Consider the following 15,502-nt stretch of genomic DNA (forward strand, 5'->3'; position numbering starts at 1 on the left):
CTTTGACAAGAATACTGATGACTTAACCTAGGACATTGCCCAAGCTGGGTTGTTGCTGTACCACTGAGCTACATCTCTAGCCCTTTCCCTGAACTCTAAATAACAGGTCGTTTATATCTTTCTGGATGATTGTAAGAAAATATTTGTTAAGCAGCTTATCCATGGTCTCCACTCATATAATGTTTATTTGGTAACTATTCTAATTTTTACTGTTGAATACAATTTTCTGTTGTGTCATCATCTGTGTAAAGATACAGGGAAATAGAGGTGAGAATGCATGGCTTAATACAGGATGACGCATTCTTATAGGCTATACTCCATGATTATTGTAAAGAAAATAAGAGAGATCCATAGGAAATAATATTCAATGTGCATGCCAATATCAAAGAAGAAAAGAGGAAGGCCAGTTAAACTCAAAAAATATCAAAAGAAAAGACAAATTAGGAATTTGCTATAGGAATTTGTCCGTTATTATTTGTCCGTTATTATTTTAAGCAAATATTTTCTGCTTCTTTTCTTTAATTTTAATATTTGTCAATAGCAGTATCTTAAAAGCAAGGAAAGTTATAAACATGGTTCATCTAGAAAGGAAATATGCTGATAAAGAAAAGGTTTCTAAACATAGACCCTTGATATGCATGCAAATCACCAGATTCTGATTCTTTAAGGTAATGGGCAATGTCTTGGAATAAACACAAGCCCCAACATACTAAGCAGTGAGAGGGTAAGGGCAGAAAAACATACACCATCATAGTCTCAGTGCAACTGGACCTGGAAAATTAATTGGTTTGGTAGTTTCCTCTCTGTGATGTTCATTTACATGCCAGCAAATGGTCTTCAAATAAATGTCAATCTCTCAACAAGAGATGCCTTTAAACAACATTAGAGCAGGAAACAAATGTACCTGATACATGAAATGTCCATAGGCCTCACTCTTACTAACGTCCTGAAAGCTGAAGATTGCTCAACTTTTGTTTAAGATCAGACACTGACTATGAAGATGTCTCTTAGGAGTTAGGCATTTTCTCTCCTGAAAATGTAATAGATACTGTTTTTCTTGTACTCTAAAAAAATATAAGGTATCTGTATGTTTTTAACTCTAAAATCTAGTTATCACCGTCACTAATGATTTTATTCTTGTTTTTTGTTTTGTTTTGAGGGTTTTTTGGTGGTTTTGTTTGTTTGTTTGTTGAGAGACAGGGTTTCTCTGTGTAGCCTTGGCTGTCCTGGACTCACTTTTTAGACCAGGCCAGCCTTGAACCCACAGTGATCCACCTGCCTCTGCCTCCCAAGTGCGGGGATTAAAGGCGTGCACCACCACTGCCCAGCTTTATTCTTGTTTTTAAAAGATTATTTTAAATAAAATATAAATACAATTAAATTAAAATTAAATTATCCATCTTTGAACATGGTAGAAAAATAAATATTAAACATTATGCAAGATTATATTTTCTTTAGCTTAAATTATAGTTTCTCTTGCACTTGGAAGATGGTTTAGTCAGAGAAGTGCTGGCCTCCCATTGGTGAGACTCTGAATGTGAGAATCTCATAACCTACATAATGTTAAGTGTGGTGGTGCATATGTATAACCCCACTGATGGAGACAGAGGCAAAGACCAGTGTATCTGCAGAATGCACCTGTCAGCCAATCCAGTGACGTCAGTGAGCTTCAGAGTTAGATAGACACTTTGTCACAAAAACTAGAGATCGCCTAAGGAAAGCAGGGCATTGGCCAACAGCTCCTTGTGCAAATGTGTGCCCTTACGCACACATGGGCATCCATTCAAACATGTGAGCCCACAAGAAAGATTTTATTTATAAACATGGGAATCGAAATTACAATCTGAAATTACCATAATCAGTTCTTTTTTATTCCAAACATTTGGAAATATAAATGGTGCTCTCTCTGTGTGATTCTGTGCCCTTTATAGTTCATATGGAAGGAATTCCTCTGAAAATTTCTCACCGAAACAAAAAAAAAAAAAAAAAAAAACCTCTAACAATGATTATCTAATCTAGTGTGTTTTCTCTTCCTACCATCCCTATCTATTCATTCAGTAAACTTCATTGAAAGGCTACAAAATCCTGATACAAGTAATAGGGAATTATGAGTGTGGCTTTATTTCTAATACTGATAATACTTTTGGAAAAAGTTGTTATAATAGGATAATGAGTGTCCTGAGAATACTGTGTGTGTGTGTGTGTGTGTGCGCGCGCATACGTGCGTGCATGCAATCTACTTGACACAAAGAGAGGATGGGGTCCTTCATCTCAGATGGAAAGGACCTGGATGGTCAAGGAGAGCCTTGCAGACATGGCTCCTCAAGTAGCGGTGAAAAGGAGGAAGGGACTCATTAGACCTAGGAAGCACTGATAGGATGTGATGCTCACCTACTCTAATTGTTTTAGCTTTAATAGTTAAGATTTTCTAAAATTGTCATTTATTTTTTAATATCATTTGTTTTATTCAACTCTGTAATACGTCATTTTATTAAAAATTTATACAGTTGATACAGTTTATGAATTGTTCACTGCATGCTATTGACACATATTCTAGGAACATATAAATGCAAATTATAATTAATTTGAACATTTTCCCAATGGTAGTAAAATATGAAAGTGAAACACAAAAATATATTCTTTTTTTATTTAGAAATATATAACTATTTTGAGATATCTGTTCTTCTTATCTTCTGATGATAATGAAAGTTTTTATTTTACTAAAGTAGTAGAAAATTTACTGATAACCTTTCATAAATGTTCCATGAGTACCCATAGTTGTCAATAATTTTACATCAGTAATGAAGAAAACTTTGTACCATTGAATATCAATATCTTTAATATAATAGTAAGATTTGAAAGAAGATAAGAGAAATTTCATGTGTTTGAGTAGGCAATATAGTATTCACAAAATCACTTAATGAACCTAAAAGTATTGCCTGACTTCCCCACACTCCTTTTAGTGTTTTTCACAATACAAGTGTGTATCACATGAATTTCTTTTTTTTCAAACAGGGTATCATTATTTCCTGGAGGGGTTTTCAGATGCACTACTGTGTGGAAATAGCTCTGATGCAGGGTAAGCTCATCATTGCGTGAGATGTATATATATATATATATATATATATGTGTGTGTGTGTGTGTGTGTGTGTGTGTGTGTGTGTGTGTATCTCTTTCTCTAGAAATTCTCTGATAACAGCAACTAACATTATGCATATTAATTCTTGGTAATTATGATATAAACAAAACATGAAATTATATAAATATTAAGGTTTCTTCTGTAAAGCACGAAGCCATACTTTGATCTGTAATACTTTCTCCCTGATGTAAGTATCAAGCCTTTGCAGACTCCATAGTGAGGGAAAAGAATTACTTAGCACCATCAACACTTAGCAGCTAATAAGATACTATGATGTCAAAGATGGGAAATGTATCAGTGAGTTGGATTCCATACTCTTGTGTGCTTTAAGTAGTGACCAGATTATTTGTACGTATAGGCTTCTACCGGAATAAAAAGGCAGCAGGATGTCTTGTCATACTTTCTTTTTCCCCATTTACAGCCAATGTCCAGAAGGCTTTGTGTGTGTAAAAGCTGGTAGAAACCCAAATTATGGTTACACAAGCTTTGATACCTTCAGTTGGGCATTTTTATCCCTGTTTCGACTGATGACTCAGGACTTCTGGGAAAATCTTTACCAACTGGTGAGAATCTGAAGAGATACTTACTGCATTTAAGTAAAAGCATATAAGAGTACTGACTGAGTCATGAAATGCAAAACACAGCATGACGTAGTAGAAAGAGTGGAACCTGAGATCCGAGATGTGGGCTCCTCTCTCCAGTTGATCACCACCAGGCTTAGATGGCGTAAAGCCAAGGAGAGTAAACCTCTTCTGTTTCTCCATGACTTGAGTCCTATTTCTCATTTTTGTTAGACACAATTTCTCCTAAGCATAAGTCAAGTCTACCCTCATCTCTCTCTCTCCACTCAAGTGTTATCTCTTTCTTTGGTCTCTTGATTACCATGAAAAGTTTAGCTTTTCATGTAGGTTCCCATTGTTTTCCATCAACTGTTTTATTCTTGGTGAATCCAAGAGTCCCTCACTATGACTCTGAATACATAAATCAAAGAAGAAAGAAGAGATAGAGGACAAAGAAATATGGAAGGGACACACATGTTACTTTTTTCAGAGTTCTGCCAGGCACACAAGTAAATTGAAATGTGAAGTGAACCGTTACTGACATAACTGTGAAAATGCTTCTGATATTTTTGTTTCTAGACATTGCGTGCTGCTGGGAAAACATACATGATTTTTTTTGTGTTGGTCATCTTCTTGGGCTCTTTCTACCTGATAAACTTGATCCTGGCTGTGGTGGCCATGGCCTATGAGGAACAGAATCAGGCCACATTGGAGGAGGCTGAACAGAAAGAGGCGGAGTTTCAGCAGATGCTGGAGCAACTTAAGAAACAGCAGGAGGCTGCACAGGTACTCGGAAGTTCAAACAGGTGTTGTCTCGCAGCTCACACCGTTATTTCTTTATTCTTCTGGTACCAACTCTTTTATTTCTTTGTTACAAAGGTGCTTTAATGAACATGAAGGGCAAAATGTCTGCCAGTGTGTGGGGATGCTGGGGACAGCAAACTCCTATAAGGACTTCTGTGTGTGCATCATCTATTTAGTTTGAGTTAGCCTTGTCACAGCACTTAGTTGTACATAAATGTCTTCATACTAGGCACAGAAGACATTTCTCATGTTATTTTTTTCAGTTTAAGTAACCTAAAAGCAGGACAAAATTTTAACTTTGTTCTTTTTTTCCAAGTGAAATATTTTTTACAGGATGAGTCTACTAGAACTAGAAAATTATCATAATGGAACCATCTTTTCTTATACACAAATTAATTAGTTGTCATATAAAGCTTGTATATCTATTTCCTTAAAATAATTTCTTATTTTCTTTATTCCAAAACACAATGTCTTTTAGTGGGGTTGTTTAATTTTCTTTATAGTAAAATGTTCTCTGGTGCCAAAGTGTCAGGTATGCAAAGTACCACTAGCAATATGGAATAACGGCTTACTTAATCTTGCTATGACATGTCAGTGAACTTAGTACACTGAATGATAAAATGAACCCCATTTACCGTGTTTGCTTGTGATTTCTAGATGGGACATACACATTCATTTTTTTGTATCTTTAAAAAGATGAATACAACTTTATCTTATTGAATTTTATTTGGAACTATCTTGATCATAAAAATAGAGTTATTTCAGGCATGTTAATTTACTTGTTGCTGTTCTACATTAAGGGTATTGTAGAAATAATGATTACTAAAAAGTGCTAGCTTCATAAGAGAACAAGCTGTGACCCCCACAGCATATTACCCCAACAACTAGTAAGAGCCACTGTTGAGATGAAGATTATTGGGGCATCTTTGGGAGAATTGAACATCTTAACTCACTTAGGAGAAAGCTATCAGCTCTCTCTCTCCTTCTTATGGATAATAGCATCATAAAGGAGTGAGGAAGAACTTGAGATTCCTTTCATAACTTTGATAATGTGTGGAAACAGAGAAACCAGAGAGGACCTCAGCTCACTATTTCATTTCTAACTTTGGGTAGGATCTTGAGTAACTCTTCAGTTTTTCTTACACGTTCCAGTTTTTTTTTTTTTTCAGAAAAATGAAGATAATGTTCATTCTATACTAATTTTTAGGATACATTGAGTCCTAGAATTCTTTTTATATTCACTTTTATGCCAATGAATCTTATGAAGATATGATCTTTGTACCATCACACAGAGTTAATAAATGTTACTATGGGGGAAAAAGATTATTTCTAAAAGTCATTATTAGCCAACAGAAAGAAAAAAAATCTTCCCTCACACATGGACAGCATCTTCTACATGATATGTGCTTCAGTTAGCTGACATTTTGTAAATGGCATGCAAAATTTGAGCAACTTAAAGAAAGATTTTAGCAGTCTCCGCTTGCACCACACTGAAACAGTTTCTCTTCTATACAGCAGGCTGCAGCTGCCACAGCCTCAGAACATTCCAGAGAGCCCAGTGCAGCAGGCAGGCTCTCAGATAGCTCTTCAGAAGCCTCCAAGTTGAGTTCGAAGAGTGCTAAAGAAAGACGGAATAGGAGAAAGAAAAGGAAACAGAAAGAGCAGTCTGGAGGGGAAGAGAAAGATGATGATGACTTCCACAAATCAGAGTCTGAAGACAGTATCAGGAGGAAAGGGTTTCGCTTCTCCATAGAAGGAAACAGACTGACATATGAAAAGAGGTACTCTTCCCCACACCAGGTACGCACTGCTGAGTTCTCTGCTGCATGGACGTAAGTGAGCCAGCTGAAGGGAGAAGAGTTGAAACAGACATAGGGGGGTTTCCATCATCTGAACTGACTGCAGTTGCATTATGTTTAAGACTGTTTTTTTTTCCCCCTCCATATAGTTACGGGAAAGTTCTCCAAGTGTATGCAAAACTGCTCGTAGATTCTTTTGAAATAGTACAGGGTTGCAAGTCAGGAGAACTGAGTTTTTGCATTAAATGTGCCTTATAGTAATTGTCTGTAACTAATGGCATCTAATATTTCAGCTTTTCTAGCAATATCAAGAAAATGTAGAGTAGGGATAGCTACTCAGGATTGTGCCTTCAGTTTATTCATGGCACTGTGTTAGTTCTTTTCCTATAACTATTGTTGAAATTATCTGAAAGAAAAGAGGAATGATAAACAGCTGCCACCTTGCTGTCCAGGTTCACTGTGTATAGACGCAGCCACAGAAGGGTTCTTTTTCTTTAATTTTATTTTATTAATTTATTCATATTACATCTCAATGGTTATCCCATCCCTTGTATCCTGCCATTCCTCCCTCCCTCCCATTTTCCCCTTACTCCCCTCCCCTATGGCTGTACCTGAGGGGGACTTCCTCCCCCTGCATATGCTCATAGAGTATCAAGTCTCTTCGGTTCTTAAGGACGTTTCTGCTTAAACATGAGAGATGGCAGCTGGGTCTTTCTCTCCCCATTTAATATCAATGGTTGGAAACCATGCTGTACAAAACTATTTAATTTTATCAGAATAGCTGTAAGTTATATTAACCAGAAGGAATGTGCAAAGTTCTGTAACAAATGATGAGATATCCTTTAACTTAATTTTGCAAAACTATTTCAACAGGTTGTTTTAATATGGTTTTACTTTCTGTCATGTGTTTCAAACTTTCAGTCTCTGTTGAGCATCCGCGGTTCCCTGTTTTCCCCAAGACGCAACAGCAGAACCAGCCTTTTCAGCTTTAGAGGGCGAGCAAAGGATGTGGGTTCTGAGAATGACTTTGCTGATGATGAGCACAGCACGTTTGAGGATAATGAGAGCCGGAGAGACTCACTGTTTGTTCCCCGAAGACACGGAGAGCGCCGCAACAGTAACCTGAGTCAAACGAGCAGGTCGTCCCGAATGCTGGCGGTGTTTCCAGCAAATGGGAAGATGCACAGCACGGTGGATTGCAATGGTGTGGTTTCCCTGGTTGGTGGACCCTCAGTTCCTACGTCGCCAGTTGGACAGCTTCTGCCAGAGGTGATAATAGATAAGCCAGCTACTGATGACAATGTAAGAAAGTTTTACATAGTTCAGGCATGGCTGGCCCGTGATTGCTGCACCAGCCAGTGTTTCTACAGAATGGACCTCTTGAGAATGATCCCTGGTTGGTCGAGCTGAGAATGCATCTGCATCTTGTGGCACCTTTAATAGACTAACCGGCCACATGTTAGCGCCGCAGCACTCCCCTGCACAAACCGGAATGCATTACCTACTGTTTATGCTAAGGATTAATTGGACAATAACAACTGCCTTGAATGATTTGCTATGTGCCCATACTGGATTTAGAAACTAAGACATCACCTCTAATGCCCTACTACAAGAATAATTGAATGGCTTCTAAGTGTAAAGGGTGTATAGTAAATCTTCTCACCAGACTTGAGTTTATCTGTGCTTTAGTTCAGACTTTCAAAAACACTGTGCATAGATAGCTTCATCATTACCTAAATTTCCAGGGTTCATATTTATCTTACTAAAAAATGCTGATATAGGTATTCTCAAAACCAACCTACACAGAGACACCAATAAATTATTAACACAGATAAAATATTTGTCTCTATAATGAAGGAGCATTGTGTGTTTCTGATTGTACATTCAGACAAGATCTTCCTAAACAAAGGCTGCTTCCTTTTAGACTGTTCACTCACATATATCAGCATGATGAAGCATGACTAAGTGTAAATCAGATGGCTTATTGCTTTCGTACCCTGGATGAAACTGTTGCCCCTCCATCACGTATATGGATTTTTAGCATGGACCTTATAATTGCAATGATAATTTATGCCCTGTGCCTAGAAAGTGAGATGATAGCTACACGTGCTATAGTCTTTGGTATTTCTTAAAATTAAATGGCTACGTTCTCAAAAGTTAAAAAGGGCTTGACCATATATATATAACTTTTTAAAGTATTAGGATTTGTCAATTTGTTGTTTAATTGAAAACAAGTTATATATGTCTCTTACAAGCTTTACCAACTATGATGATCACATCATATTTCGTAGAATTATAAAATCAAGGGGTCAAAATTTACACATAGCTGACAGTTTGAATATTCCGGGTTAATGATACAATAAGTCACCAGTACACGCCATTGGCCATTAAATATGAAGATGCACGATGCATGCGTGTCATTAAAATCACTGTCTTCATTTGTGTGTGCACCATATTGCTCAAGTTAATTGTTTAATGCCTTAGCATTTGCTTTACAGGGAACGACCACTGAAACTGAGATGAGAAAAAGGAGGTCAAGTTCTTTTCATGTTTCCATGGACTTTCTAGAAGATCCTTCCCAGAGGCAAAGGGCAATGAGCATAGCCAGCATCTTAACAAATACAGTAGAAGGTTTGTAACAAACCCCGCTATCATTATTTCAACAAGTATGCATGATCTTATTGGAGCCTAATATCTCTAATTATGTGTTATCAACTGTGTTCAAAGAACAAAAGAAAAAGAAACGGCCCTATGATTAAAGGGATGGTCATGTATTCTGAGAGTATTGACGACTAAATTCAATGATCTGTGCTCAGAACTTTTAATGTCTTAATAGTATGTGGGGACTGTTAGAGATTTCTAATCCATTAGTGAGAAATCCTCTGTTGTAATTTGCTTCAAACTTCAGCAACATGATTCCTTCTAACCATGATCCAAAACAATTGTAAGACTGGAGAGCATAGCAAGTCACTTTCACAAAGCATATTTAAAGAATGACTTTCTATATCAGATTATGCTTGTCCTAAATCTTACAGTTGGGAGCCTGTCAATAAGAGAATTTTACAGAGTGCATTGTCCCATGCTATTATTTGTGGACATTTAGTCTATATGGCCAATCATTGTGCTAGAGATCAAGTGTTAAGCAACAATGTCTACGCAAAAAAGAAAGAAAGAAAGAAAGAAAGAAGGAGATTTACTTCCTGTCTCTATGTAATGTCTTATGATATCTATACCATTTTATCAAGTAATTATCTTTGCAGCAAACAGAAATGTCTTTGCTACTTAAAGTATGATTAGGGAATCTAAAATAAATTTATATTTAGAAAGTAATGAATTACTATTCTTCCTTCTTTTTTTTTTTAAATCTAGAACTAGAAGAATCCAGGCAAAAATGTCCACCATGTTGGTATAAATTTTCCAATATATTCTTAATTTGGGACTGTTCCCCATATTGGCTAAAAGTGAAACATATTGTTAACCTGGTAGTGATGGACCCATTTGTTGATCTGGCCATCACCATCTGCATTGTCTTAAATACCCTCTTCATGGCCATGGAGCACTACCCCATGACGGAGCATTTCAATAATGTGCTTACAGTAGGAAACTTGGTAAGTGTACTAGAAGGTAAACGTATTCAGTCTTCAGATTTTCCACTTGAGAAACTGTTTACTACACTTAATAGCTTATGTTCATGATTCCAAGCACAATTCCTACATCCCTTAAGGCAATTATATCCAGCGGGCTAGGCACTGCTTTTTTCAAAATAACGGCCTTTAATGTCTGTGCAAGAACTGAGAAATAGAACATAGACCTATAATAATAATTAAAAGGTTAACAGTGGTCTTTTCAAAGGTTTCAAAATGGGAAGTGTTTCAGGATTTAGGGCCATATTTTTCTTTAAATGATAGCATCACTGTATCCTAGCTTAAGATGGTTCAAATAAGGCTGTGAATTCTCTTCCTTCTGCGCTCTTTCAGAAATGATCAACATCACAAAAATGCCTCCATTTTTTTTCTCTCCTTCTAGGGTCTAGGGAATAAATGTTCTGTCCTGTAGATCTGTTCTAGATACAGACCATGAAATATTGAAAGTACCTAGTGCCTTTTGTATATAATATGATTAGTAAGCCCATTTTTGGTGAAAGTTTCCTCTTATAGTCTCCTTTTTTTACTTTAAAACATAAAATATTAAGATGTTTTCCAGATGACTCAACTTAGAAACCTCACTTTTTATTTGGAGGAAGACCTATCTAAAGAATAGCATGTCTTTTATATAATATTTAGGAGGAGGTTTAGGATTTTTGCTGATATAGAAAATGCCAATATGCATACCCTATAATGTAATTATATTTTTAAGTCTTACTATTTGTATCATGGGAATGTATTTTTTTAAAGATTTTATTTATTTATTTTATGTATGAGTGCTCTATCTGCATATATACCTGCATGCCAGAAGAGGGCATCAGATCACATTATAGATGTTTGTGAGCCACCATGTGGGTGTTGGGAATTGAACTCTGTACCTCTGGAAGGGGAGTCAGTGCTCACAGCCTCTGAGCCATCTCTCCAGCCCCGGGAGCATATTTTTAATGCACGTAACCAATAAAAATGATAGTGATGTAATACTATAGCACAAGATACACTTGAACAATAGCTACCTGATTTGAAGGAAATAAGGATAAACTTATGTGTAAAACTGTTTATGGGTAAAACCTCGTCATTATCTAAGTTATGTGAGATCTGGGAAGAAAGGCAGCTTAATGGAATGGAACGAACACTATCAAAATTTCACTTTGGTACTCAAACTTTATTTTAGCCCTTCTCTAGTTGGCTGATAAATAGATGGGTATTTTACGTGCCTTGATATTGTTTTCTTTACCTGCGATGGTTATTGGAGCTTTTATGAGGATAATACAGTAAACTAACGCAAACAGCCCTATCAACTTGTATCTACACGTTGGGTAGTACTTGGATTAGTAACAAAAAGGTAGCATAAGACTTTTGTCCTAAAAAGAAGTTATTATCATTATCTGATAAAATTTGAGTATTTTTTTTACCTTAGGTTTTCACTGGAATCTTCACAGCAGAAATGTTCCTGAAAATCATTGCCATGGACCCTTATTATTATTTCCAAGAAGGCTGGAATATCTTTGATGGTTTCATTGTGACACTCAGCCTGGTAGAACTTGGCCTTGCCAATGTAGAAGGATTATCAGTTCTCCGTTCATTTCGACTGGTAAACAAGACAGTAGCAATAATAATTGTTTTCCCCACTTATTTTCTTCTATAGCACTTCTATAAGCTTTTCCACATAAACATTAACATCTTAAATTTTCATATAACTGCATGCCATTAAATGGGGAATAATATCTCTGGTTATTTGTATTAAAAATTCATATGTCTTTAAAAAGTATATTTATGTAAACTTTACTAATATTATCAGTTATTAGTTTGCAGTGCTGGGTAACATAACCCAGAACCTTCAGAGCATGTTTAACCACTGAACTATCACTAGCCCTGACATGTGAACTCTAATATGTCTTTCTGTTGCAAAGTTGACAAAGTATTTTTCTAGTGACTTGTATAATTTATATTTTCAAACAAAAATGTGTTTCATAGATATGATCAATATTTTAATGATAATATTAAAGTGTAAATCGCCCCTGGTAGCAGTGGATGATAGTCACATAAAAGGTATGTGTGTAATTCTGATTCTAGAAAATCTGAAACATTTTTAGGATTGTTAATAATATATATGAATGCATGCACATGCCCCTGAAGATTGAGGAAATCTTATAGTAAATATTCCAGGTTTACAATGCATGTACATTTATTTATATCTTTACCCCAGTGTAATATTAATAGATAACAAATAGTTTTCCTGTTTACATCAGGGCTCAATGCGATGTCACTTAGGACCTTTTTGACAAATTAATCCTTTGTCAGAAATTATTCAAATTCAGATATCAATATGACACTATAAAATTTGGTAGGTGGTCTCAGAGAAGCAAATTAAAGAATATAGTTTCCAATATGCAAATAAAACTTCAATTTCAGGAAAGATGATCCACACAATTAAAGTCTGGAAATGCTAGGTTCTCCCTAGGAGGAGCCAAATGTTAGCTATGAACTTGAGAAAGTGAAAGCAAGAGAACATAAGAAATTTTTTTAGGGATGTGTAGTGCTACCTATGGACCTCACACCAAGTGTGCATACTTGGGAGGTGTTCTGTCACTCAGCTGCACCCCTTTGTTCCTTCATCAGCCCCAAGATAGTTATTATTGTGAATATCATAATAACGTATATTCATTTATTCTCATTTTCTAGCTCCGAGTGTTCAAATTGGCAAAATCCTGGCCCACTCTGAACATGCTCATTAAGATCATCGGCAACTCTGTGGGCGCGTTGGGCAACCTGACCCTGGTCTTGGCCATCATCGTCTTCATTTTTGCCGTGGTCGGGATGCAGCTGTTTGGCAAAAGTTACAAAGACTGTGTCTGCAAAATTGCTAGTGACTGCAAACTCCCCCGCTGGCACATGCACGACTTCTTCCACTCCTTCCTGATCGTGTTCCGTGTGCTGTGTGGGGAGTGGATAGAGACCATGTGGGACTGCATGGAGGTCGCTGGCCAAGCCATGTGCCTTACTGTCTTCATGATGGTCATGGTTATTGGGAACCTCGTGGTATGTACCCAAGTTAGATGTGCATTTCAAAAAAAAAACTTTTAAGATCACTAATTTTAAATGCCTCTGATCTTAAAATATGTCTATATTCTCATTCTGAAAAAAATGCAATGTAGCAATGTATAGTATTACAATGTGCTATAGTAATGTAGAAATACATTTTAAAATGTACGTGCACTAATATTATCTATAAATTTTATTCTCAACACGATTTTTTGTTGGTTTTTTTCAAGAAAAGATTTCTCCGTGTAGGCCTGGATGTCCTGGAATTCACTGTGTAGACCAGGCTGGCCCTGAATTTAGAGATCTACCTGCCTCTGCCTCCTGAGTGCTGGGAATAAAAACATGCAACACCACTGCCCAGCTTCTCAACTCCATTTTATGTCAGTCATTTTATCACATTTATCTAGTAAATTGCATAGAATTTTCAAAAGTTTTCACAAATCTGACACACATTTATACACATAGATAGATAGATAGATAGATAGATAGATAGATACATACATACATACATACATACATACATACATACATACACACACACACACATATGCTGTGTCTGCCGGGGAGGGGGAGTTTTTGCTATAGCTTAATGTTGACAAAAATGGTCCATGCATATTTTGAGGACTTACACTTTTAATCCTAAGTTTGGTCATAATCATAATTTTTCTTAGTTAACACTCAATAACATAAAACTATCAAGAAATTCCAAATTATGTTTAAATGTGTAATTGAAAATATTAACGGCTGAAGTTTAAAATTGTTACTGTATATCAGGAAATGTTTCCTTTTACTCATATAATTTTAAATATAATGGTAACCTTAAATTCATTCAAATTGTTCATTTCATGTATGGGAAGAATTCTTTTGTTATGTAGAGATAAAGCCTTATTACAAATCCAGAGCAACCTAACACTTTTCCGGGGATAGGTGTAGGCCCAGGGCCTCATGATGTGTAGCCTGTCTGCTGACGTTAGCCCACCTGATTTCTAATGACTGTTGTGCTGCCTTTTGCTCACATAGCATCAGATCACCTCTACACCTCAGGAAATACACAATCATATGTTCTTCCTTGTGTTGTGATGAACATATATCTATGTCTGTTTTCCAGGTCCTGAACCTCTTTCTGGCCTTGCTTCTGAGCTCATTTAGTGCAGACAACCTGGCAGCCACTGATGATGACAATGAAATGAACAATCTACAAATTGCTGTGGACAGGATGCACAAGGGGATAGCTTATGTGAAGAGAAAAATATACGAGTTTATTCAGCAATCCTTTGTTAGGAAACAGAAGATTTTAGATGAAATTAAGCCACTTGATGATCTAAACAATAGAAAGGACAATTGTATATCTAACCACACAACAGAAATTGGGAAAGATCTGGATTGTCTGAGAGATGTGAATGGAACCACAAGTGGCATAGGGACTGGCAGCAGTGTGGAAAAGTATATCATTGATGAGAGTGATTACATGTCTTTCATCAACAACCCCAGCCTCACTGTGACTGTGCCCATTGCTGTGGGAGAGTCTGACTTTGAGAACTTAAACACAGAGGACTTTAGCAGTGAATCAGATCTAGAAGAAAGCAAAGAGGTAAGATTCTATAAATTGGGAGTGTAAAGTTTATATATATGCATAAATATTTACATATGGATGATATTATCTGTATTTATGGTTGTGTAGAGCCTTTTTGATATAATGTCAAATATTATTTTATTGAGAGAGATTTAATCCCAGGGAGATGAATGATACATCAAAGTAGAATATACTGATTGTGAGTTTTCTCATACTTATTAAAGAATAGCGAATGAAAAAAATAATATCACGATATGGCAATTTAACCCTTATAATGAACAGAGAAGAAACATGTTATTGTAACTTTTCTAGTTTAAAAAAAGTAAAAATAGCTTTGGGTGCTTAAGAGCATGTAACCAGTGAGGAGTGGGCCTCATCTTTGAGCCTAGAGCCTTTGTTTATAAGTTTTTATATTTTTCTGTTAATCACCTCAGGCCCTACAAAGAAGAGAACATTAGAAAGAAGTGATCCATACCAATAGTCACATTAAAGTTGCATAATGTTATAGTTCTGTGTAGGCTAAAACAATACCATGATACGAACTGGATGGCTTATACAAACAAAATTTATTTATGTACATTTCTGGAAAGCAGACAATTCAGGACCATGGTACTGCAGGGTCAGTGTCTGGTGAGGGCCATCTCCTAAGGTTTTAGATGGCCACCTTCTCACTGTGTTTTCACAAGGCTTGCCTGTGATGTGGGCACATGAACAGAAAAAGATCTGTTGCCTCCTCCTCACCTTGTAAGGGCATCACTTTATTGGATTAGAGCCTTAGCCTCATGATTCATTTGCTATATAGGGCTCGTTAACGAGCTCCACCTTCAGATAAATAGACACTCCCATCTTCAGCATTTGGCTTTGGGACAGAAGGATGAGTGGGAGAATACAACTCAGTCCAAGGGGATCCTACTTGAAAATATTAAGCTAAAACATTCATG

The 15,502-nt window shown here is 36.4% G+C and overlaps 1 protein-coding gene across 7 annotated transcripts in view; it reads left to right on the forward strand.

Annotated features, from left to right (window-relative positions):
- Positions 1–15,502, forward strand: part of LOC127207716 (sodium channel protein type 1 subunit alpha) — a 278,089-nt gene that overhangs the window by 227,980 nt on the left and 34,607 nt on the right. For 6 of the 7 annotated variants that reach the window (XM_051167150.1, XM_051167144.1, XM_051167146.1 and 3 more), the window contains 10 exons: positions 3,016–3,079; positions 3,561–3,702; positions 4,279–4,485; positions 6,019–6,303; positions 7,224–7,604; positions 8,801–8,933; positions 9,672–9,910; positions 11,364–11,537; positions 12,629–12,985; positions 14,097–14,579. In XM_051167150.1, the coding sequence (XP_051023107.1) occupies positions 3,016–3,079; positions 3,561–3,702; positions 4,279–4,485; positions 6,019–6,303; positions 7,224–7,604; positions 8,801–8,933; positions 9,672–9,910; positions 11,364–11,537; positions 12,629–12,985; positions 14,097–14,579 (2,465 nt within the window). The remainder of the gene's footprint in view (positions 1–3,015; positions 3,080–3,560; positions 3,703–4,278; positions 4,486–6,018; positions 6,304–7,223; positions 7,605–8,800; positions 8,934–9,671; positions 9,911–11,363; positions 11,538–12,628; positions 12,986–14,096; positions 14,580–15,502) is intronic. The other variant, XM_051167149.1, reaches the window with a different exon arrangement.

This window comes from Acomys russatus, chromosome 24 (assembly GCF_903995435.1).
Source record: "Acomys russatus chromosome 24, mAcoRus1.1, whole genome shotgun sequence".
In the NCBI taxonomy this organism is placed as follows: domain Eukaryota; kingdom Metazoa; phylum Chordata; class Mammalia; order Rodentia; family Muridae; genus Acomys; species Acomys russatus.